The sequence below is a fragment of the Panthera leo genome, chromosome B4 (genome assembly GCF_018350215.1).
Source record: "Panthera leo isolate Ple1 chromosome B4, P.leo_Ple1_pat1.1, whole genome shotgun sequence".
Taxonomy (NCBI): Eukaryota; Metazoa; Chordata; class Mammalia; order Carnivora; family Felidae; genus Panthera; species Panthera leo.
In genome coordinates, this window is record NC_056685.1 from 136,715,086 (window position 1) to 136,739,582 (window position 24,497).

At 60.4% G+C, this 24,497-nt stretch overlaps 1 protein-coding gene across 2 annotated transcripts in view; it reads right to left on the minus strand.

Annotated features, from left to right (window-relative positions):
* Positions 1-495: 495 nt before the first annotated feature.
* The window catches only part of PHF21B (PHD finger protein 21B), an 87,463-nt gene continuing 63,461 nt past the window's right edge, over positions 496-24,497 (minus strand). For both annotated transcript variants that reach the window (XM_042948091.1, XM_042948092.1), the window contains exons 3-13: positions 23,729-23,821; positions 21,123-21,473; positions 18,848-18,988; positions 9,132-9,183; positions 8,491-8,567; positions 7,533-7,587; positions 6,355-6,377; positions 4,323-4,481; positions 3,019-3,094; positions 2,598-2,701; positions 496-1,667 (exon numbers count right to left, since the gene is read on the minus strand). In XM_042948091.1, the coding sequence (XP_042804025.1) occupies positions 1,449-1,667; positions 2,598-2,701; positions 3,019-3,094; positions 4,323-4,481; positions 6,355-6,377; positions 7,533-7,587; positions 8,491-8,567; positions 9,132-9,183; positions 18,848-18,988; positions 21,123-21,473; positions 23,729-23,821 (1,350 nt within the window). In that variant the 3' untranslated portion in view covers positions 496-1,448. The remainder of the gene's footprint in view (positions 1,668-2,597; positions 2,702-3,018; positions 3,095-4,322; positions 4,482-6,354; positions 6,378-7,532; positions 7,588-8,490; positions 8,568-9,131; positions 9,184-18,847; positions 18,989-21,122; positions 21,474-23,728; positions 23,822-24,497) is intronic.

Here is a 24,497-nt window from a genome sequence, read left to right on the forward strand (position 1 = left end):
AAATAGATCTGTATCGTACAGCACAGTTTCTCCCGGAGTCGAGAAAATGACAGGAGGGACCACGGCAGCCCGTGGGATTCTGGCCAGCCTCCCTGCTCTGCACTTGGCGTGCGCGTGTGCGTGTGTGTCTGGGGCCGCGTGTGCACGCACGCCCGTGTGTTCGATGCAGCGCGGCACCGTGTGATATGCTGGGGTGGGAGCCCTGCGGCTTCCCCGACGCCCATCCCGTTGTGCTAGGTCCCTCGGGACCGGAGAAGCCGGAGGCGGGGTGTGACGACCCAGCCCAAGACGCGGGAGCCCTTTTAGGACGGCGCCCTCCGCTCTCACTAACTCAAGGAGGCAGCAAGAAAAGGGACTCTCGAGTCTCCAAAGGCCAAACCCTCCAGAGGCCACGGCCCCCTCTCCCTCCCCACCCTCTCTCCCCGCCCCCCAGCCTCCTTCTGAAAGAACCCTCTGGATCTCTCCAGGTTGGGAGTCCCCCAGGAAGGGCTTTTGCATTCGTACCTTGCAGCTGAGACTACCGTAAGCGGGAAGAGAAGTCAGCAAGCATCCCCCCCCTTCACATTAAATAGCTTACAATAAAAACGCCATACAAAAATGTAAAGTTATTTTTTGGCATAGTGTCTGTACTGGCAAGAAAAGAGGAGTGGAACACTTGATCGGCTCTTCGAGGGGAGAACGGAAAAGGCTTCGGCCGTAAGTTGAAGGGTTCAACCCCAAGCAGAAAACCTGCCACGTGCCTCCCCTGCGTGTCTGCAGCCCCATCTTGCCCAGAAAACTCCACGAGAAACACACATCGGTGGCAAAAGGAGTCCAAACGGTCAGCTAAGGGCAGGAGCCTCGGGGGCACGCGGGGACCCTGGCAGGTGGGTACCGCGGCGTCCCTGGAGGGACCCACAGTGTAGTTTCTTTCAAGTTCAACAGCTGTGACTCTTAATATGCTAATAATACTGACTGACAAGGGCCCGCGATCCAGAAGGCGCTGGAGCCCTGCGGCCTCGAGCCCCGAGCCCCGGGCCCCTACCTAGATTCGCTACCCACTGCTCGTCCCAACTACCCCTACTACTCAGCTAGGTCCCCGGCTCCCCTCCCAACCTCTCTCTGCCCTTCTCTCCCCCGGGGGCAGCACGAGGCCGGGGAGACAGCTGTGCCTGGAAGCCAGGGGCCCGGGCCAGCCCCCCAACGGCCGGGGGACCGACTGTGCGCCCGGCCGTCTCGCGCCCACCTGGCCTCCTGGGGTCCCGTCCGCACGTGGAGGGTAGGACTGCATCCCAACCCGTCCCGGTTCCTTCTCCCCTTCTTTCCTCCGTCTCTCTCTCTCTCTCTCGGTCTGGTTTTAGTTTCGTCTGAAATTCATAGTGTTTATGAATTAAGGCGGACAGAACCCTCAGGTCTGGTGAGCGGGGGTCCCAGGAACCTTCCGTGGGTGTGAAGCCGGTCCCTCGGGGTCAGTTGTGCCCCTGGGGCTGCTGGAGGGCGGGGTGCATGGCTGCTGCCGAGGGCTTGGTCCAGGGCCCGGCCAGCAGCGGGGCGGGGCCGGTGGTCGTCATGGCAACTTGCAGCACCTGCTCGCCCTGTATCAGTCTCAGGAGGGCCCGCAGGCGGTCCAGGGATGTCTGGGTGCCCCTCTGCCGGGCCAGCAGGCTCGTCTTAAGCTCTAGGCATTTCTGTCAGGGGGAGAGGGGGGCAGGGGGAGGCTCTCAGAATCCAGCCGTGCAGGCGTCCCGGGGCCGCCGCCCTCTCGGCCCCTCTCCCCCTACAGCTCCTCCCCTCCACTGCGGGGGCCCGAAGGACGCCGGCCAAGGGCCTCCGGCAGCGCAGGAGGAATCCGTTTTAGAGTTCAGGGCTAGGAACGGTGTGCCTGTGCCAGAGTGTGGAACGTTCTCCCTCGTGGCTGTGGTGCCGCCTTGCTGACCACGTCTACCCCTCCTCCTCCTGGAGGAGGCTGGGGCCGGTTCAGCCTCAACGACAGCACCAGCAGGAGACCTGCGGATTGCCAGCCCGCTCTCTGCTCTGCTCCCGCCTGCCGTGCTCTTGCCTCTTCGTGGGCACTCTACGTGTCACGTGCGTGAGGCAGCCAGGACGGGCGCGCACGCTACAGCATCAGCCATCTGCTGCTGGGGGAAACCGCTCCCACCCCCTGAAACTGTGTCCCGACTCCCAGATAGGAATGATCAGAGAGCCTCTGCCCGGGCTCCTGAGAGATTAAATGAGATACCGCCTTTAAAGAGCTTCGCTAGGGCCTGGCACCGCCCTCACCGCCATTATCCCCTCCACGACCTCAGCCATCGCCACCACCACCGTGACCATCACATTATCACGACCACCACACTCCAGGAGGGAAATCATCACGTTCACATCACGCACGAAGCGCCCGAGGCTCAGAGAGCTTTGCCAGAGTCAAAGAGCTAGGAAGGAGCCTAAGCCCAACCGCTCAAGACTGAACGTCGAGCGGATCAGAGCCGCGCTCCGCCTCGCGGAGCGACGTCCGTGAGTCCGTCTTCTCCGGGGGCCTCAGGGACGGGACAGCGAAACCCTGGCCTTGTATCCCGCGGCCGTGAGGTCCCCCAGCCCCCTGCCCCGCACGCCCAGCGCACCTTCACTGCCGAGGCCAGGCGCCGGTCACACTCCTCCAGCTGCCGGAGCTCGCTCTGCAGCTCGCTGCCTCTCTGTAGCAGCTTCTGCTTCTCCTCTACCTTGACTAGGAAAGAGAAGGCCAGGTGAGCCAGCAAACTAGGGGAGCAGAAAGGCCGGGCCGTGGGCGAGCGGGAGGAGCACAGAGAACCCGCGCCTACGGGCCGTTCTGGCCACATCCTCCCGCAGAAGCCAGTGGCCCTGGCTGAGGACGCGGGGACTGGAGATGACCCCCCGCTCCCCCCCCACGGTGATGGCCCTGCACGCTGCACCGCTCCCAGGGTCCCTCCGCGCAGAGCCCTGGCTAGGAATGGCTGCGGATGGGCCCGGGGCGAGCCCAGGGGACGGGGTGGGGTGGGAGGGAAGGGAGCAAGACCGCCTTACCTGTCTTGTGGGTGACGTAGGAGTGCACAATGGCCAGCATCCCGGACCAGGGCACGCCACCGTCTTTCTTTAAGGCCTAGAGGGCAGATGGGGGAATGAACAAGCAGACGGGCCAGAGCCTGCCTCGGTCTGGCCGCGCAGCGCTGGGGGGCGGGAGTGGGGGCAGCAAGGCTTCCTGAGCTGCGGGTTCCTCAGCTGGGACGGGAGGGAGCCCGTCCCTCCTGCCTCACGATCTGGCTCCCAGAGCTCCCCGAGGACAGGAGCCTGCGTATCGCCAGGGCCCCAGACCGTGCCGGCGGGGAGGGGGTTCTGATTTTTCCTGAATGAATGAATACGTGAATGACCACTGGGGTGTTCTCCCCTTGTGCTGGGCAGCCCCAGGCCAGCCGGGGGGGCAGATCGAGAGCCCGGTGAGGCCCCACCATCACGCCGAAGCGGGGAACAGAATCCCGTTCCCTCTGTCTTCCTGCAAAGAGCCGCGACCCCCCGGGCAGTCACAGTGCAGGGGCTGGTGGCACAGTGACATAGGGCCCACTGTACCCACCCTGTCCCTGGGTTATTCTGCCTACAGTTTTTCTCAGGGAGCTGATGATTCAACTATACAGCTGCTATGAAGCCTAGCGTTCTCTCTCTTTCTCCTTTTAAACTTAATTCCATACGGTGAACAAGTCCAAAGAATCACAAAACCTTTGCAAAGATCATTTTCAATGACCACACAACATCTCACTGAGTGCACCCACTGGAAGTAATTCCACTGTCTCCTGCTGCTTTGAAGTAGGCTGTGTCTTGCCTTTGTGAGCAAGGGGCGAGGGGCTTCTTTGTGCCCAGAATCCTATCTGTATTTGGATCATTTCTTTGGACCGCGTTCCCCAAAGCTAGATTCTGGGTTTAAAAGATACACGCGCTTTTGAGGCTCGGATAAAATTCTGCAACGTCCAAGAGTGCCTGCCTCACCACATCGCCACCGGAGGGGAGTCTTACTGTTTTTTTGAACCCGATTGGTTTTCATTCGTGTGTCAGCAGGGAGATGGGACCTGCCAAGTCAGTGCTATCGTTGTGGTCTGTGTTATCAGTCCAGCTCCACCCGGGAAGGAGTTCTGAGGCCAGAGCTGGAGTCACTGGGTCGTGCCGAGGCGGAGAAAGCCTCTCCCACGCCGGCCCCTCTGGTCGCCCCTCCGCGGCCCGACCCGACCCCAAAACACAGTGTGAGCAGCTTCAGATGTTGTGCAGAGGGTCCCCGGGTACGGGGAGAGAGGCAGGGTGGGGGTGGGAGGGCCGGCCGCCCCGCAGCGCAGCCTCCTTACCTTCTGCTGGCACTTGGGACACACCCACACGCCCTTGGGCGCGGTCTTGAGGGGCGGGTCCAGGCAGCTGAGGTGGTAGGCCCCCGGGCAGGTGCCGCAGGGCTGCAGATTGGCCCCTCGCTTGCAGGCGGCACAGTGCTCGTCGTGGGTGATCTCATTCTGAAAGAGAAGGGGGGGGCGGGAGGCGGGTCAGTGGGGGGTGAGGGGTGGGGGCGGGGGTCCAGGTCAGCTGGGCTGGGAGGGAGCCGGACCCAGCTTCCGCCAGCGTTTCTCAGCAGCTCTGGGAGAGAGAGGGATAAGCCCGGAAGCCGGGAGGAGGAGGCGGCCAGACGCGGGACCCTAGGGCATCCCCCAGGCCACGTTTACTAGGGGTGAGGGTCGGGTGGGTGTGGCCCCCGCATGAGACCTGGTCCCCAGGTGCAGGTGGCGGGGCAGGCGGTCCTGCCGTGGCTTAGGAAACGGTCCCCCTCGGGTCCACACCGTACCCCACGTCGGGGGGGGGGGCAGGCCAGCGCTCGCCACGCGTCCCTCCCACACGGTTTTCCTGCACGCGCTGCCTCGGGAGGCCCGGATTCACGGCGCTCTCCAGGCCCCTTGATGGAGCCGCAGCCCGACCTGGCACCTCCGGCCTCCCGTGTGGGTTACTGCGCCCCTGTTTCTGCCTCTGTAACGTGGGCTAGCGACACCCGCCCCCCAGGCCACCGGGAAGACTCGAGAGGAGAGGGCACCCCAAGCGCAGTCCAGAAGGAGCCTGGGAAAGGGCAGCTCCCTCTTTCCTTGGGACAAAGGAACTTCAAATGTCCCTTGTGGAGTCGTCATTCGGTCATTCAGCCTCCACTTACACACCTGCGGGGACAGGGGGCTCACTGCCTTTCCAGCCAGCCCGCTGCCCGGTGCACAGCCCTGACCGAGAGAGGAGCTTTTCCTAACGCCCTGCTTCCCGTGACCTGCAAAGTCTGAACGGTTTTCCACCACCCGCTAGAAACCCTTCTCCGTGCAAGCGACGTCGCTTCTCTACCTGTGTGTCAGCGGCAGCTTCCGACTTCAGAGCTGCAAGGGGCCAGAGGGCTCCCATCGGGAACGACCCAGGCCACGAGGACACTGGAGCCCAGGCCGTCCACGAGGGAGGGGGTAGCAGACCAAGGGCCCAGGGAAGGTGAGCCACTCGCCCGAGACCACTCAGGGAGCTGGAGCCAGAAGCAGGGCCAGCATCGGGGTCTCCCGCCTCGAGGCCAAGGCCCCTGCGGGACTCTGGGGTCTGCAGAAGCGAGGCTCAGGCTCCAGGCGTCTCCTGTGCTCACGCTGGTCGGGCACAGGTGGCTGTGGACGGGCACAGCGGGCCACCAGCCCTGATCCGTGACCCTACAGGGTTCTGGTGGCAAAAAGCCCGGAATGATCGGAGTTTAGACCCGTCACCTGCTGCTGCTTAGTGGCTTGGCCATTCTAGGCGTGTAGGGACTAGAAAATTCTTTTAGGACGAGATCCAAAACTTACTTAAAAAAAAAGAAAAGCCACTAAATAAATTCTGAGGCCATGCCTGCACATGAGGTCACGGCCAGCCTGTGTCCTGGGAAGCAGGGACGTGGTCTGTGCACGGGGGATTGGGGTCTCACAGGATCACAGAAACGGAGCCGTGAGGGCTGAGACCCTGGGGGTTACTAAGTCTAGACCCTCGTGAGGTGGACAGTGAGAAACGGAGGGGACCCACTGCACCTAGCGTCACACTGGGGCCGAGAAGAGCCAGGTAGGGCCCGGCTGGCAGCCCCGGGATCAGCTGCCTCCACCTGGGCCTCCTTGGCTCCCGGGGTCCCTGCGTCCTCAGCTCGTGCTTGAACCCTGTGGGCTGGCCCTGGGGTGACGCCTAATGCACCATGCGGGCTGGACGACGGCCGACGTGTTGTCGCAAAGCTCTCGGCGCTGAGGACGGAGCCTGCAGCCCCTCTACTCGGCTCCCGCCTGCCAGGAGCCCCCACACCTGGACCGTGGAAACATGCCCCACCCCGCCCAGGCGTGACAGCGAGGGGACACGTACCTTCCAGCAGGGGTCCTCATTGGCTGGCACAGGGAAGAAGGGCGGAGAACATGTTAGTGGGCATTGGTTGAGCGCCGATCAGGACTGGAGGCCACGAGGCCCAGTACGGGCGGGGGGTTCTCACCCGGGGCATGACGGGAGCATCACTGGACCCGGGACACCCGGGTCTCACCTGGGACACTTGAGTCTCACCCAGGGCATGACGGGAGCATCACTGGACCCGGGACACCCGGGTCTCGCCTGGGACGTGACAGGAGCATCACTGGACCCGGGACACCCAGGTCTCACCCGGGACGTGACGGGAGCATCACTGGACCCGGGACACGCAGGTCTCGCCTGGGACCTGACGGGAGCATCACTGGACCTGGGACACCCGGGTCTCACCCAGGACGTGACGGGAGCATCACTGGACCCGGGACACCCAGGTCTCGCCTGGGACACTTGGGTCTCACCCGGGGCATGATGGGAGCACCACTGGACCCGGGACACCCAGGTCTCGCCCAGGACACTTGGGTCTCACCCGGGGCATGATGGGAGCAGCACTGGACCCGGGACACGACGGGAGCGCCACTGGACCCAGGACACCTGGGTCTCACCCAGGGAGTGACAGGAATAAGGGTCTCTGCCCCGGTCATGGCCAGGACCCACCGTGGGACAGGCAGGGAGCTGCCCAGGGGAGGGACCCATCATTCTGGGAGCCTCTCAAGGTGATTTATTTTCGACCGTTTTTTCCCCCCCATAACCACCCACCCTCCTTCCAGTAAGCGATGCCAAACCACACATTTAATGATCACAAAAAATGGCTTTCCTCTTAGTTTCTGGGTCAGGGCTGTCCGCACATGACGCTGTCCAGTGGGAAGCTCAGCTTCAGTGTGTACGGGACAGTTTACAAACCGCGGTCACATCCAGCCCGTACGTCGTCACCCAGCTCTGAGCCCCGGCACCGCCACCGCCACCCGCCCTCCTCCTCCCTACAGACGACAGGGCGAAGGGGGCCGGGGCGTGGCGCTGGAACGCACCATCTGCCGGAAACAATTGTCCCGGCCGCGGACGGGCCAGCCCAGCCCCACGGAGGCCAGGAGCGGAGGGCCACCAAAGCCACCAGAGCCACCAAAGCCGACCTGGCCCCAGCCCCACAGCGGCCGCGGCAGGAGAAGCCACGCCCCGCAGGCACTTACCTCTTGCTGTGAGGAACAGGGGGGTGTTGAGATAGTTGGATGCCAGCCGTTTCCTCTGCAGGGGACACAAAAGAAAAACCATCTCGCAGGGAGCCCTCCTCAGTGACCCTGCCCCTGCCCAGGGCGTACGCGGGACAGACTCCCCACCCAGGGCTCCAGAGGCAGAAACAGGGATGGACACTGGGGCTGCAGGGCAGGGGAGGGGCGGGCTGGCGTCAGCAAGGGCTCTGCCCTGTGGCAGGCGTGGAACCCGTGCCCGCTCCCCGCCGATGCGTCCGCCTCACTCGGGAGGGACGAGTGGGGGACCCCGAATCGGGGCCAACCAGTAATAAGCAGCCACCAGGTTCCCCGTCCGTCTGCCTCCTGCACCTTGTCAGCTGGCTCTGGGGTCAGGTGGGGAGACGAGGGTGTGAGGGACTCGCTCCCCAAACCTCACTTCTTGGCACGGGGCCCAGGAACCCTCGGTACAGGGTCGTCCCCGGCACCACACATCGTGGAGACGCGGAGGCTTCCGGAACGTTCCGAATGGTGGCTTCAGCCACAGGCCGAGAATACACGACCGACTTTGCACCCGCCTCCCCCGTCGCGGTGGGGCTGTGCTCAGAGCCAAGGGCGAGGCCCCCGTGGCAGGGCCGCTCGTGGAGCCACAGATGTGTCCAGGGCTCAAGGGTCACGGCTGGGAGGCGGTTCCTGATTCCTTAACCAGGTCATCTCTGGCCCTGGCCACAGACTGGGGACACTGGGGTGTGGCTTCGCGCACAGAGCGGGGGACGGTTTCATCAGTGAGCACGGCAGAGGGAACGGGGCCCTTTGGTCCAGACAGCGGTCAGCACCTCCTTGCGTGGAGGCGAAGGAACAGCTCAGTGACATCCTTCCAAAAGGGCGCAGTGCTCGGGACACCACGGGCGGGGCGGGGGGGGGGGGGTCCCTCCGCAGGTGCAGAGGGCGGGTCCCTCACCTCGGTCTCCAGGAGGCCGCTGTAGGCGGGATTGGCTGTGCTTCTTCTCTTCCGCTCTTGGCGCTTGCTCTGGATTTCTGGAAAGACACAGACACAGCAGTTACTGGGTCCTTCCTGCCCCGGGAACCCTGAACCCTTCCGCTGCAAGCCCTGGGCGGCCCCGTCCCCCCCTGCCCGGCATCCGCGCCCCAGAGTGGCCCCGGCACGGCTCCCTCTGGGGCAGACAGAGGTGCTGGCTTCCGGCTGGAGGGTGGCGGGTACCCACCGACAGTGCCGGTCCCCCGTGTGCCATCCCCCAGCCCGGGGCGGCCTCTCTCAAGAACCCTGAGATCATAACCCGGGCCGAGGTCGGACGCTGAACCGACTGAGCCCCCCCCAGGCGCCCCCAGGAGGGCTATTTACAAAAACCGTAGTAACAGTCACGAGTCTATCAGCAAAGCACCGTTAACGCAGCCCTCACACCCGTTCTGCCAAGTTGTGCGGGGAGGCAGGGGGAGCAGGGAGGCTCTCCCTCTCTCTGCGCTCACAACCTCCGGCACTTGGGACACACGTCCCCGAAGGGACTGCCGCCCCCCCCGCCGGCTGTCACCCCACGGCGCAGGCCGGTCCCAGCCCAGCCTGCCGCCGTGCGGGGTCCTTACCTTCTAAGTGCTCCGTTGTGACCAGGCCAAGAGCTACCATGAAGGCGATTTTCTAAGAGAGGGAAACAGAGAGGCGTTACCACCACCTTCCACGTCTTTCCAGTCATTCGACAAATTCGACAGGAGCACCTACTCATGGGGCTGGCTGATCTGTCTCGGGTCTCCTTCGTTGCTACCTACGGTCCCCTCTCTGTCCCAGGACCCCATCCAGGATCTCCCACTGCATTCAGTTGGCGTGCCTCCTTAGCTCCTCTGGGCTGGGCCAGATTTCTCTGGTTTTCTTTGTTTCTGATGGCGACAGTTCTGAGCTTGGGCTGGTCAGGTGTTTCAAAGGATGCCCCTCAGTTAGGATTTGCCTCATGGTTTTCTCATGGTTCGACTGGGCTATGGGCCTGGGGGAGGAGGACCACAGAGGGGAAGAGTCCTGCCAAGCCATCATATCCAGGGCACGTGTTATCAACGTGACTCAGCACTGTGACGTTGCCCTTGACCACCCGGCTGAGGCATCGGTCGGCCTTCTCCACTGAAAATCCCTCTTTCCCCGTCCACACTGTCCTCATTGGCAGGAAGTGGCTGGTCACCACTCACACTTAAGCAGCAGGGAATTGTGCTCCCCGGTGGCCTTTTTTGGCCACGTAGACTAAAAAAAAATTGTACGTAGTAGAATTTAGCAGTATTTTCTTTTTCAGTGTTTCGGTGTTTGAATCTTAGCTACAGACTCTGAGGTTGTAAACCAAGTTGCTTATGTTTTATTTCAATATTTGTAATTTCATTGCTTGCTTTATTTTATTATGACTTTGTAAGTTTATTTATTTTGAGAGAGAGAGAGCAGGGGAGGAGCAGGGGGTGGGGAGAGAGACTCCCAAGCAAGCTGCACCTGTCAGTGGAGAGCCAGCCCAACATGGGGCTTGAACTCATCAGCGCTGAGATCATGACTTGAACCGAGATTAAGAGTCAGACGCTTAACCGACTGAGCCACCCAGATGCCCCTATGATTTTTTCACTTTTTTTAAATCTTCATTTATTTTTGAGAGAGAGAGAGACAGAGCGCGAGCAGGGGAGGGACAGAGAGAGAGGGGGACGCAGAATCCGAAGCAGGCTCCGGGCTCCGAGCTGTCGGCACAGAGCCCGACGCGGGGCCTGAACCCACGAACCGTGAGGCCGTGACCTGAGCCGAAGACGGAGGCTTAACCGACTGAGCCACCCAGGCGTCCCTGTAACTTTAAAAGGAGGCTCCCCCACCCAATGTGGGGCTTGAACTCACAACCCCGAGATCAAGAGCCACACGCTCTACCGACGGAGGCAGCCAGGCCCCCCTCACTGTTTACATTCAGGTTTATGGGCCGTTGGGAACGTATCCTGGCGCTGATGGTATGAAATGCGGATTCCTTTCAGTCCACATGGCTACTACTCACTTGTTCCAATACCGTTTATTGAAACGTCCGTCTTTCCGCTTTTCACTGGTTTGAGGAGCCGCCTGAATCATACGCTAAATGATCACGCGTATCCGTGGTCTGTTTCTGGGCCCCCTGTTCTGTTCCCACCTGTTCGTGAGCTCCCGTGGCACCGTGTCCCTACCTTGGCTTTACAGAACTCTGGCGGGATTAGGATCCCTTTCTCTGTGTTCTTCCTGTTCAGGGCTCTCCGGTCCTTCCTGCTTGTTTTTTGCAGGTGAAATTTACAGACCATGAAGGAGCCGGAGGGAGCCCCTTGGCAGCTTTACTGGGATGATGTCAAGACGATAAATTAACGTAGGGCGGGGCGCCTGGGTGGCTCAGTCGGTTGAGTGGCGACTTCGGCTCAGGTCATGATCTCACGGTCCGTGAGTTTGAGCCCCGCGTCGGGCTCTGTGCTGACAGCTCAGAGCCTGGAGCCTGCTTCGGATTCCGTGTCTCCCTCTCTCTCTGACCCTCCCCCGTTCATGCTCTGTCTCTCTCTCTCTCAAAAAGAAATAAACGTGAAAAAAAGAAAAAAAAAATTAAAAAAAAATAAACATTAAAAAAAATTTTAAAAATTAACGTAGGGCATAATGACAACTTTGTGATACGCAATCTTCCCCCCCGAAACCGTGGTGTGCCTCTCTCTCTGTTCCTCTTCTGCCTTCGGGGGTTTAAACTTACCCTCCAGCGGGGTTTGACTGTTGTCAGCGTGTCTGTCCCTAGATATTTCATCTTTTTGTTGCTACTGTAAATACGGTTACCTGTAAGGCTTCTAACAGGCTGCTCTGTGTTTCTGTTGACGATTATCGATGTTTTGCATTAATACTAAACCCCGCTGCCTCGACAACTTCTGTCTGCGGATTTGTTTTCCTATCATCGATTCTCTTGGGTTTTCCAAATCATTCCAAATAGTGACTGTTTACTCTTCCATTTTTTTACTTCTGTGCTGCTAAAAATAGTTCTCCCCCTCCATCTGCCAGCTTTACGTGATATTCTTTGATTCACTGAAAATCTCAGCTACGACGGAGACTCCCCCGGAGCTCATTCTGCCTCCCACCTTCTCTCACGGCCCCCCCACCCCCGACGCCACGGAGATGAAGCATTTGTACGCGATCGGAGAATGTCCTATTTCAGTTCTGATCTGACAACCTTACCCTTTTTGTTTCACCCCCCGGCTGAGTATTGGAGCCACCCGCCCGAGGGCTGGTGCCAGAGGGGCCCCGGTCTCCTCTGGGCCGGTGGGGGTCGAGCCAGGCCCACGGAACAGCATCTCCCGAGTTCTTAGCAGATTTAAAACCTATCTGGAGGGGGGCGCCTGGGGGTGGGAGGGGGGGCTCGGTCGGTGAAGCGACAGACTCTTGATTTCGGCTCAGCACGATCTCACGGTTCGTGGGATCGAGCCCCGCGTCGGGCTCCGCGCTGACAACACAGAGCCTGTTTCAGATCCTCTGTCTCCCTCTCTCCGCCCCGCTCTCGCTCTCTCAAAAATAAATACACATTAAAAAAATAACAAAACCTTCCACGCGGATGGAGGCTTCCAGTTTGAAGGCCAGCTTGGCGGGACATAAAACCCTAGGCTCTTTCTGTCTCTCCTCAGGATCTTGTCTCGAACTCATGAACCGTGAGATCATGACCCGAGCCCTGAGCCAAAGTCGACGCTCAACCGACTGAGCCACCCCGGCGCCCCTCGCTTTGCTGGATTCTGGACTCAGATGCCGCGCGGGAAAGCCAAGGCCTGGCTGTTTTCCCTCTAAAGTGACGTGACTGCTTTTGCCCGGACGCCCTCCGGATCCCGCAGGGACCTCCCGGGTCGCGTAGCAGGTGCACACGGCCATCTTCCCCAGTGCCTGGTACCAGGGCCACAGTCCGCGTGATGCGTGCGTAAGTCTTCTTTGATTTCAGTCAACTTTTCTTGAAGTATATATTTAAAAAAAATTTTTTTAAGTTTATTGAGAGAGAACGAAAGAGCGGGAGCAAGCATGTGAACACGGGAGGGGCAGAGAGAGAGAGAGAGAGAGAGAGAGAGACGGAGAAGGCCAAGCAGACTCCACGCTGTCAGCACAGAGCCCCATGGGGGGCTCGATGTGACAAACCGTGACCTGAGCAGAAACCAAGAGTCGGACGAGCCCCCCAATTCTATTTAAAACACCGTGAAGCACCTCCACCCCATGGAAAGTAGGGCCTGTAAATTGTATTCCGGAAGGTGTGGGCTCACGTGAAGGCAAGACTTACAACGTGATTAACACGGCCGTGCAGCCTCCGGAAAGGGGATTGTGGGGTCCCCCAGATGCAGCCGACAGCGGTCCAGGCTGCGGTCTGCTGCCACCTGGCTTGAGCGCTGCTTCGGGGCCCTGGGGCTGGCCGCACGGTGGCAGGGACTCTAGGGACCCCCCTCGGTACCCGCACCGGCCTCGCTGGCCCCACCTGAGCAAACACCACCAACGTGGAGGCCAAGCTCCTGCGTCCTCGCGCCCCCCATGCGGCCTCGCCCTGCCGCCACCCCGTCTTCCACGGAAGGTAACTCGAGCCACAGTCACTCGAGGACGGGAAATGGCAGCCAAGTGCCTGCCACGATACAGCCAAACCCCCATCCCCGCGGCTGTCGCGGGAAGTGTCTCTTCGTCCGTTTGGCTCCGTAATCCTGGTAGGGCTCCCCGAAGCTGCCACTCCCGTCGTCATATCCTCTCTGCTGGTCTTCGAAAGGAACATTCTTTTTCTTCTTTTTAAAAAAAATTTTTCAAATGTCTTTTATTTTTGAGAGAGAGAAAGAGAGATACAGAGTAGGAGCAGGGGAGGGGCAGAGAGGGAGGCACAGAATCTGAAGCAGGCTCCGGGCTCCGAGCTGTCAGCACAGACACAACGCGGGGCTCGAACTCATGAACTGCGAGATCATGACCCGAGTCCAAGTCAGATGCTTAACAGACTGAGCCACCCAGGCACACCCCATACTTTTTTGCAACTCTGTGCTACATCCCTGGTGGCATATTCCAAAGCACTAATTATCTCTGTTCATCCTGTCTAGTAAGCTTTTTATGAAGTTTATTCGTTTCTTTTGAGAGAGAGAGAGAGAGAGCGCACGTGTGAACACTTGGGAGCAGGGGAGGGGCAGAGAGAGAGGGACAGAGAATCTCAAGCAGTCTCCACCCTGTCAACGCAGAGCCTGGCCCGGGGCTCGAACCTACGAACCATGAGATCATGCCCTGAGCCGAAATCAAGAGTCGGACACTCAGCAGACTGAGCCCCCGAGACGCCCCCGTCCAGTAAGACGTTTAATTTCAACCAATCACCATGTTCCTCATCACCAAGATTTCCAAACGGGTTTGAAATTCACCTGATCTCGCTTTATCTTTCATGACATCGTTTGTTCCATTATTTCTTATTTATTCCAAAAAGGGGCTGTTATTCCTTTCTTTTTTTTTTTTTTTTTTTTTTAACGTTTATTTATTTTTGAGACAGAGAGAGACAGAGCATGAATGGGAGAGGGTCAGAGAGAGGGAGACACAGAATCTGAAACAGGCTCCAGGCTCTGAGCCATCAGCACAGAGCCCGACGCGGGGCTCGAACTCACGGACCGCGAAATCATGACCTGAGCCGAAGTCGGCTGCTTAACCGACTAAGCCACCCAGGCGCCCCATGTTATTCCTTTCTTTAAAACACAAACTTGCCCAAGTACCCCCTAAACAAACTCGTGTGCAAGTCGTGGCTAGACGTCGCCACAAAACGAAGTCCATCTTGAGGAAATTCACGTGCCACACGTGGACTCTGTCATACTCGGCGTGGACCGCGTTGCGTGTTCCAGAATTCTGTCCAGACTCATCTTGGGCACAGCTCCTCCTTCCTGTTCTGTGTTCCCGTTTTTCTCTGCCTCCCTCCTGCTCGACCCTCTCTTCCCCTCCCTCCCCCTCCCTCCCTCCCTCTCCCTCCACCTCCTGCTTGCCCCTCCCTCCCCCTCCATCCCTCCCTCTCCCTCCCTCCCCCTCCCTCCCCCTCCATCCCTCCCCCTCCCTCCCCCTCCTGCTCTCCCCTCTCTCCCCCTCCCTCCCACTCCCCAGCCTCAGGCTCAGGTTGGCTCCTTTCCTTCTTGAAGAGCTTATGGGACCCACGCTGCCAGGTGTGAGCTCCCCCCACCTCCCCTGCCCTCCTGGTGGCCCTCACCCGATTCCGGCATTCCGGACCTGCAGCCCGGTGGCCCTAGGGTCCTGCTCACTGCTTGGGCTTCTGGGACCCAGCACAGCGGCCTCTCTGTTGTCTCTTCCTGTCACCGGCTAGTCCCCAGGACCTGACCTTTATTGCCCACCTGCTCGTACCCACAAACGTCTTACATTTTTCCTGAAGCTCGCCCTTCCGGCTTAGCTCTTAAACTCAGGCAAACGACACCCGAAACCAGCCCTCAGGTGATGGCGACGGTCCCGTCAAGACCCAGCCCAGACCTCCAGGACAGTGACAGCCAAGCCCACCTCGTGCCTGTGGAGGTGGACCACGGAGTGACGCTGGAATGACGGGCAATCGCCTGAACCTCGATATGATACCGAAACCTCCCCCCGGAGGAGCCTCAGCCGCGTTTACAGGACACGCACTGGGTGCACTGGCAGCTTTTGTCAAGGCGCCCTGTCTCCCTACGATGACAAGCCTTCCCTGTCTACTCATCCTGACCCTAAACCAAAGGCACCCCCCCCCCCCAGGGAGTCAGTGTCCAGAGCTATTCCAAAGCTGACTTTGTGTGCCAACTCCGCCTGGCGTGCCCGTGACTCCCCACGAAACGAACTCGCGTTGGTCCCGTGACGTTCCTACGCTTTTTCTGCCGTTGTTGTGGGTCTGCCGCAGGGGACTACCTCCCAAGTCGGAACCCCGAGCCACCCCGGATCGGTTTCAAGAAGCGGGGGGTGCCTTGGTGATTTCTGAAGTTTAGGAAGATCCTTCTAGCCACTGGGAGGACAGACAGGGAGGAACCCGTCCAGGGGCAGGAACGGGGGCCGTGGTGACCCGGACGGCGTGGGCATCTGTGCGCACGGGTCCGGCCCAGGGAGGTGGCCGCAGTCAGGGCTCGTGCGGGGCTGGGGCCCCTGCAGTCCTCGTGCTGCTCTGACGGCGGCCAGTGTCAGTCAGGTGCCGCCCGAGGCCAGGATGATGGGCGGCACAGGCAAGGCCACAGCTGTGTCCTAAAGGTGGCCGTGGGCCTCGAGACAGGGCCGAGGGGAGAGAGCCTTGGAGTCATTCCGGGTGCCGGTAAACTCAGCGTTCCCTTCCCTTCAAAACGGGGCTCCGGGCTACAGGCACCCTGGGCTCGCTCGTGCAGCCCCAGGAGCCTCCATTGCCACCAGCCACCCAGGACGCCAGCCCACGCCTCCGGCGAAGCTTCTGGGGCAGGGGCCGCCCTGGCCTCGGGAGCTCTTGCCTCGGGGCTCTTGGTGAATGGGCTCCAAGGGCGCCACAGAGCCCCGCATCGGCCCCGCACAACCGCTCCCAGACCCCGTGTTATAAAAAAGAAAGTTTAATAAGGATTTTTACGCCGGGACGTGTTGTAATTGCCAGTTCTATTTAAGTCATTACACGTATTTACGCTAATTATGTAGTTAAATGTAATTATACTAATTGTATAAATGCACAATAACCGGGTGAGATATACTTTGAGGGAACACAGAGAATCTGCCCGGAAAACCTCCAGGAAGGCTGCGGGTCCCCGTGGGAGGACACAGGGGCGCACGCAGAGGCCGGCCCGGGGCTCACCGTGCACGCAGCAGGCGCGCAAACGTCACGGAGGGACGGAACGGAGAGCCTCCTGAGACAAATCGGGCCCGGGGCCCACAGAGGACACCCGGTTATCTCAGCCTCAGTGAATGGTCGACTCTGAATCGAAGCTACTCCCAAAAAGCCAATGGGCGCTCTGGACACGCCAAAGGACAATAATGAAGTCACTCTCCCGCTCAAGGATATTCCACGGCTCCCCACTGCCCAAGGAATGAAGTTGCGCCACGGCAGCCAGCATGCAGGCCCCCCAGGGTCAGGCTCCAACGTCTCTCCGACCCTGGGTTTAGGGTTTCTCACGCACACGTGCCACCTGAGGTCCAAGCGGACCCGCTGGCTTTCCTGGGCCTGCTAAATGCCTTCTCACATCCATGAGATTGTGCAAGCAATGTCCTCTGCACAACACGCTGTCCCTCCTGCCTCTGCCCCGCCCCTCCTCTGCAAAGCCTTCCTCAGTCGTTCCGGGTGGAAACACACGCTCCTTCTCCCTGCACCTCCCACCGCTCTGAATGTGAGCTTCTCTGATGGCACCTGACATTAAAAAAAAAAAAATTTTCATGTTTATTTTTGAGAGAGAGAGAGAGAGACAGACAGAGAGCAAGCAGGGGAGGGGCAGAGAGAGAGGGAGACACGGAATCCCAAGCAGGCTCCGAGCTGTCGGCACGGAGCCCGACGTGGGGCTCGAACCCGCGAACCGCGAGATCGTGACCTGAGCCAAAGTCGGACGCTTCACCGACTGAGTCACCCAGGCTCCCCGACACTTGACATTTTTTAACCCAAGCTCAAGTCCTGGTGGTCGTGTCGGGAGGAGTGAGTTCCCCCGGGGCCAGGGCTCCAACTGCCCCATCTCCACGTCCCTACCCTCAGCACGGAGCCTGGCACGGAGCAAACTCTTAAGACATGTCCGAAGAGTAAGTGAACGAATGGAAGAAAGGCTGACTTCTTTTGGTAACGACAGCCCGTCGATTTAAAAGAACCAGAAGGGCTCAGGAAATGACAGCTGTCGGCAAGGAAGCGGAGGATGCACCGTCGGTGGGAATGCACACTGGGGCAGCCGCTCTGGAAAACAGTATGGGGGGTCCTCAAAAAACTGAAAACAGAATTACCCTACGACCCAGCAATAGCGCTACTGGGGATTTACCCCAAGGACACAAAAGTGCTGATTCGAAGGGGCACACGCACCCCAATGTTTATAGCAGTATTACCAACAACAGCCAAGTATGGAAAGAGCCCCGAGCGCCCGTCGACGGATGACTGGATAAAGACGATGTGGTGTGTACATATACACCGTGGAATACTACTCAGCGATGGAAAAGAATGAAATCTGACCATTTGCGACGACGTGGATGGAACTGGACGGTATTTTGCTAAGTGAAGGAAGTCAGGCAGAGAAAGACGTATCATCTGAGAAACTTACAGATGACCAAGGGGGAAGGGAAGGAAAAATAAGATAAAGACAGAGAGGGAGGCAAACCATAAGAGACTCTCAGATACAGAGAACAAACAGGGCTGGTGCGGGTAGGGGGTGGGGGGGAGGAGGAGGGGAAAAGGGGCGGTGGGCATCGAGGAGGGCACTTGTTGGGGTGAGCACTGCGTAGTGTAGGTGACGAATCGCGGGAATCTCCCCCCAAAACCAAGAGCACGCTGTGCACACTGCACGTTAGCCAACTTGACAATAAATTATTTAAAGAACAACAACAACAACAAAAGAATCACAAGTTGCTGTAGGAGCCCAGAGGGGTCTCTTCTGCCCAGTGAGGTGAGGTGGTCAGGGAAGGCTGCCTGGAGGAGAGGATGTCTGAAGTGAATCTCATCGGACAAACAAATAGGGGGGAAAAGGGGGGTCAGGTGAGGGTAGCCGCATGGAAAAAGGCCCAAAGGGTTGACTTTGGCCCAGGATGGCTGAGGACAGAGGCAGGAACACAAGAATGGTCACCTGCTGTCCCTGAAAGTTAACGAACGAAGAATGACCTTGAATTAGCTGCTGGCCTCTTCCACTCCCTGGTGCAGGTGGCTCTGTGTTAGCCACGGAGAAGGATGCCATTCGTCCCTCCTCCTTCAGGTGGGGGTGGGGGGGGAGGCACTCACGTGCAATTTCTGGGAAGTTCTGCAGGAACTTCGGGGAGACATCTGCCTCTCCAGCACCAGCCTCGGCTGCAGCCGGCTTCTGAGGCATTCGGGGTCTTGCTCTGCCCACCGGAGGGCCGTGCGTGTGCGCCGCCCGGAGCAGCCCCGTCCCCTGGACTCAGCAGACCCCGACCCGCGGGATCCTCCCAAGGACGCTGCCAGGAACGCTCCCCACCCGCATCACAGACAAAGACACAGACGGGACCTGCCCCCGGTCACACTGCTAGAAAGCTGGCGGCAGGAAGTGCAAAGCCAGGCGCCTGCTTCTCGAATCCGTGCGAACCTCCGGCCCACGGCGCCACTCCGCGAGCCCATCTGCGAGACGCAAGGCCGAGGCCCAACCCCAGGGAGCTTCTGTCGTCCCTGCCTCCTGCACCGCGCCCTGCCCGACCCCGGCCACCCTACCTCGGGGTTCTCCTGGCTCGGGGGCCGGTCTTCCTTCTTCTTTTTGGTGGCCTGAGCTCCCTGAGATGGCTCCTCCGTGGGCGGCCGTGGCTCCGCCGTGCTCTCGGGCTGCGTCTGCGCCTGAGGCTGGATGATGATGACCTGGCGGTGGCGGGGGAGGGGGGAGGGGTGAGGGGGGGAGAACCGGGGAGGGGGAGGGGCCTTGGGAGGCGGGATCACAGCGGACCCGAGGAGGCTCTCGGGCCCAGGGGGCGCCTGCCCCCAGGGTGTGCACCTCCAGCCCGCCCTTCACACCGCGAGGAGGGTCTGCGTGAGGCTGGGCCTGGTTTAGGAACCAGAAGGGCCTGGGTTCAGGCCTCCACTAGCCTGTCGCGGCTGTGTGGCCTCGGGGCGGTCACTTTGCTTCTCTGAGCCTCAGCTTCCTCGCAATAAACACCCACCTCCAGGGAGGCGGTGGAGACCCGGGCAGCAGAGACTCAAGAAAGGTTGGTTTCTTTACCCCTACCTCAAACGCAGGTAAACGGAGGCCAGGAGGGCTCAGATTTGCCGCCTGAGGTCATCAGGGGTCTATCTGTCTGCAGGGCCCAGCCTGCCCACTGCCCAGCATGCCCCTGGGGCCCCGGGCCACTGTGTCTGAGGCCCTCGCATCTGGCCTCAGCGGGGTGGGGGCGAGAAGGGGGAGGCAGACTCCAGACCCAGCTCAGTATCGCCCAGAGCGGCCCCACTCCAGCCAGCTTCCATCAGGGTTCAGGGTAACCGTGTGGTTTGATCGAAGGGTCTGCGGCTGAAAAGTCAGAAAGGGATTCGTGCAGCCCAGCCTCTCCCTCCCTCCCTCCATCTGTGGCTCAACTATTTTATTAATTGTTTTGGGCAGGGGATTGGCAAAGGATCGCTATCTTGCACGGATCCGAGGGAAGGAATTCACCAGGAGCAGCCAGCCAGGGTCTGACCCAAGCCAGGAAGAACCTGAACTTGTATTTCTCCTCCTGAGAACATGACTGTCTCGTGAATTTGGAGCTCCTGAGCAGGAAGAGAAAATGCATTCTGTTTTTCGGCTGGCTCGAGGAGAGGTTCTTTGTTCTCCTTTGTATCACAATTTTAAAACCCCAGAATTCTCGGGATGGGAAAAAAAAAAGGTCCCTCTTTATATTCGTGGGAGGAAAAACGTTAAGATCCCCAGTAGAAAACAGGGCAAAAAATATCCTCAAGCGAGTCACGTTGAAGGAGACAGGATTCTTGAAAAGTATAGGGGCAACATTTGAGATTCCTAATAACCAAAGGAATTCAACTTTGAACAGCAAGCATCTGTTCGCACCGATTAAACAGCAAAAAGTGTTTAAAGTGGCAGCACGGAATGCTGCTGAGGTTGCAGTGAAAAGGGCACTCATCCCACAAACGCCTGCTGAGCTCCCCCCTCGTGACCGGCCGTGGTCCTGAGGGCCACGTCTCCCCCACCTGACCACGGCTTGTCCTAACCGAGGATCCCCGGGGCTACTGTCCACGGGTGGCAGGGCCCAGAACCACAATACTCCCAGAAATACACCGTGTGCAACCATGTACAGGAGCAGGAAAGTGGGCCACCAGCTCTCAGGCTGGGAATTGGGAGGGACGCTGGCCATCAGCAAGACAGGGGCCTTGTGGCAGATCCCCAACTGGGGACAGAGGAAAAGGGGCCACCAAGAAGAAGGGGTGCCTTTCACGCAGCCCCAGAGGCCTCGAGCCGCACAAGCACCAAGGAGTTCGGAGAGGGACACAGAGAGGATCTGAGTTTCAGTTTTCAATCCTGCCAAGACATCACGGGTTTTCCTTCCGGGCACCTGGCGTCCCCGAAGGTCCTTGGCTACCCAACGACACCGGCCAGAGACCCATCGTCACCAGCTCCGGCCTCCTCCGGGCACAGACCTCACTGCTCAGTTAATGAGTCCCGTGAATGAAGTCACTCATTCGCTGCCCAATCATCCTTTTTCCACCGACACTGATGCATTCAGCCACGTGTTTCGGCCACACACCCGCTCGTCCGTGCCGCCCCGTTCATGTGTGGAGCCGTTCCCCTTCGCGCCTCGTTCCCACCACCATCCCTTCCTGCCACCGACTCCCTCCCTCCCTCGCTGGGTCGTTCCTTCGCGCCCCAGGCGCTTGAGCACTGACCCCTCTTGAGACGGCTCATTCGCGCCTCTGTTCACGCCCGCTTGGTTCACCGGCCCGCGCGTGGTCACTCCGCCAGCCACCCGCCCGCCGTCCGGGCCTCCCGCGCCTGCGGGCACGACACACCCACCTTCTTGTCGGCACTGATGAGGAGGGGCTGGACCACGACGCTGTCGCTGACCACAGACACGGCGGTGCTGGGGGCGATGGCGGTGGCATTGCTGGGGGCGGTGGAGATGATGGCGTAGGCCACCCCGGCGCCGCTCAGGGGGGAGGTGATGGCCGAGGACTCGGCGAGGGCCTGGGGCTGGCTGCTGGGCGTCGGCACATGGCTCACGGTGTTGTTGGCGGTGGGGAGGGCCGGGCTGGGGTTCTTGACGCTGACCACGGTGGCCTTCTGGAACGTGGGGGGCTGCTTGGGTGGCCGGTCCCGGCCTGGGGTGACGGGGAGGCTGTCTGGAATCAGAGTCTTTGGCCTAACCTGGGGAGGGAGGGAAGGACAGTTGCACGGTGGGGCAGACACACAGGCAGGCGGGGTGACGACAGACACGGAGGAGAGGCGGGCCCCGAACACAGCCGGGACTCGGGAGGCGGGGAGCCCGGGCACGGACGCGGCCGGGCTCAGAGGCCTCCCGGGTGAGAGGCGAGGGGACAGCAGTGGAGAGGCCGCGGGGCCCGGCTCTGGACCCAAGCCCCTTCCGGCTCAACCCAAAACGGTGACGAGCAGGAGGGCGATGGGAAAGCTGCACGTGGACCAGTCGGGTGCCCTCTGGCTCCAGCCGCAAAGCAGCGAGCTCTCCCGGAAGACAGAAGTCCCCACGGTGCTGTCGTTGCCGGGGTGGGGGGGGAGGGGACTGGGAGGGGCCACCGGGGGCTCCCGGCCCCGCTCAGTCTGCTTCGTGATCGGGGTGGGGGCTGCCGCCGTGTCCCCTACGGAAGCCACCGGGCCGGGAGCCACGTCGCGCTCTGCGAGGCCCACGCACGCGGAGTGAAAGCAGGTGCAGGCAGCCACGACATGGTTCCGGCCAGCGCTCTGGACGGCTCGTCCGGGGCCAGCCCTGCCCCTCCGGGACCCGTGTGGTGCCGGACACGCGCCTCATCCGTGCGCTGGGGGTGGGGAGAAGGCACAACGTGTGCATCCTGTCAGCTGTCGCCAGCTCCCCTGCTTTCCTGCGACCAGAAACGAGCCTCACGCCAACCCCGTGACATCTGCCCTAGGGCCACCTTCTTAGGGACAAGGAGGCGGAAGAGGACCTGCCCTGTCTTACCTTACTGGGCGCCCCCCCCCCCCCCCACCGTGACCGTGTTGTGAAGCAGGTACGTTGGCCTATCCTACAGATGAGCAAATGGAGGCCTGGAGAGGAAGGGACTTCCCCAGGGAGAAGAACAAGGCTCCAGCCGTCGTCAGGGCAGAGGGACGTGCACGCGGGACCTCCACGAGCCTGCCAGGTGTTGGCGTGGGCTGGCGGCGGGCTGGGTTGGCTCCACCCATGCCCTCGTGGAGGGAGGGGTTCGGGGTGGCTCCCACAGGGCTCCGGGACCTTGGGCAGGTCACCTCGGTGCGGCGTGCCCCTCAGTCAAGCTGGCGTCTCGTCCACCTGCTCCTCGCCAGGGCCCGCCAGGGGGCTGGCCTCACTTCTAGTGCCCTGCCCTTCCCCCGCCAGCTGGGCCCTCCCGCCATCGGGGGACTCCCCCAGGCGCGTGATCCTGTCCTGCTGCGTCCTTGGCACGCGGGGTCAGGATCACAGCCCGGCACAAACACCGATTCTGAACGTGAGAACCTCGGGAAGTTTGCTTCTTCTGGTCCTCGCCCGCCTTGGGCCAGCCTGGGGACCCCCATCCTCTTGGGGTGGGGGGTGGACCGGGTGGGCGGGGGTTGGGGCCGGGGGCGGGGGGCCTCCCAGCCGCGATGTCCGTTCAGGTCAAGTTCTGGGCCGCCGGTTCCTCCCAGGTCTCTCCGGGTTTGGTCCACACTGGCCAGCTCACGCCACATAATCCCAACTCCGGACGGGGGCGAGCCGTGCCCAGGCTGCAGGGGCTGGGCCTCCAAGCCCGAGAACACGGATGCGGGGGACCCCAGAGCTCATGACTTGTGGGAGCCGTCCTCCCCTCTGGGGCCAGCAGCCCTGGCGGGCCACCGGGCACACAACACTCGCTCAACACAGCCGAGCACCGGTGAGCCGCTAGCCTGCACCTGCTCCGTACCAGGACGCCTCTGTGCCGTCCGATTCATCCCCACGGCCACCAAGGAGCCACCTGCACCAGCCCCTCTGCAGCACAGGAGATTCGGTCCAGGAGGGTCGAGAGGCCAGGCGACTTGTCCAAAGTGCGGAGCCCAGGCACGGACTAGCCGAGCACCTCGCTGCCTCCCCGAATGAATCATCTTGGGCAGAGTTTCTCGCGCTGCTTTAACTGTGACCGAAACGCCTGTGACCTCGCGACCCGGTCCCGACACAAGGGATTCGAGAAACAATGCCTTTGGTGCATCTTGCTCCGTTCTGTCCTATTCTAGTCCAGCCTCGTTGATTCCGTGAAAAAAGAAGTAGTCCTGGTCACGACCCACTAGAAGGATTCTGCAATCCCTCACTGTCGACACTGGGTCTACTCAGAACGTCCGTCTCCTCCTCTCACAGGCAGGAGAGGCAGGGGAGGGAAGGGACGGGAGCACGTCCTCGGCGCCAGAGGGGCTGGGGACAGACAGACAGACTCTCTGGGGCCCACCTGCGAGCTGCTTACCTGAGGTAGCACGGCCGCTCCTTGTCCGGCCAACCTCTGCAAGGAGCTGACCTGAGGACCCGTGACAGGCACTGCAGTGATGGTTCCCAAAGCCTGCAAGACAGGAGGGGGCGCTGAGCCAGGACCACGGGGACACGGCGCTGAGACCACGAGGCCCCCCCCGGCGGGTGCGTGGCTCCCGCCGGGCTGGCCGAGCAGGGGGCAGCAAACCCCGCCCTTCCCTTCCTTCATCAGGAGTTTACGATCACCGAGGTAACTTGGCCATGTAAGAAATTCTGGAAACTAGAGCGAGAGAAAGGACGGCATCGTCCAGAAAATAATTAGCCCTGAGGCACCTCAGCTTTTTCTTTTTTTTAATGTTACTTATTTATTTTGAGAGAGAGAGAGAGAAAGAGGGAGAGAGAGAGAGAGAGGGAGGGGCAGAGAGAGAGCTAGAGAGAGAGAGGAAATCCCAAACAGGCTCCCAGCTGTCAGCACATAGCCCAACACGGGGCTCGACCCCACGACCCTGGGATCATGACCCGAGCTGAAATTAAGTGTCAGACGCTTAACCGTCTGCAACACCCAGGTGCCTCGACTCCTCAATCATTTATTTATTTATTTATTTATTTATTTATTTATTTATTTATTATCTACTTATTTTGGGGGGGCAAGTGAGCGAGGGGCAGAGAGGGGGAGAGAGAGAGAGAAGAGGGCTCGAGCTCACCCAATGTGAGGCCCCAACTTATTTATTTATTTTGGGGCGGGGGACGCAAGTGCGTGAGGGGCA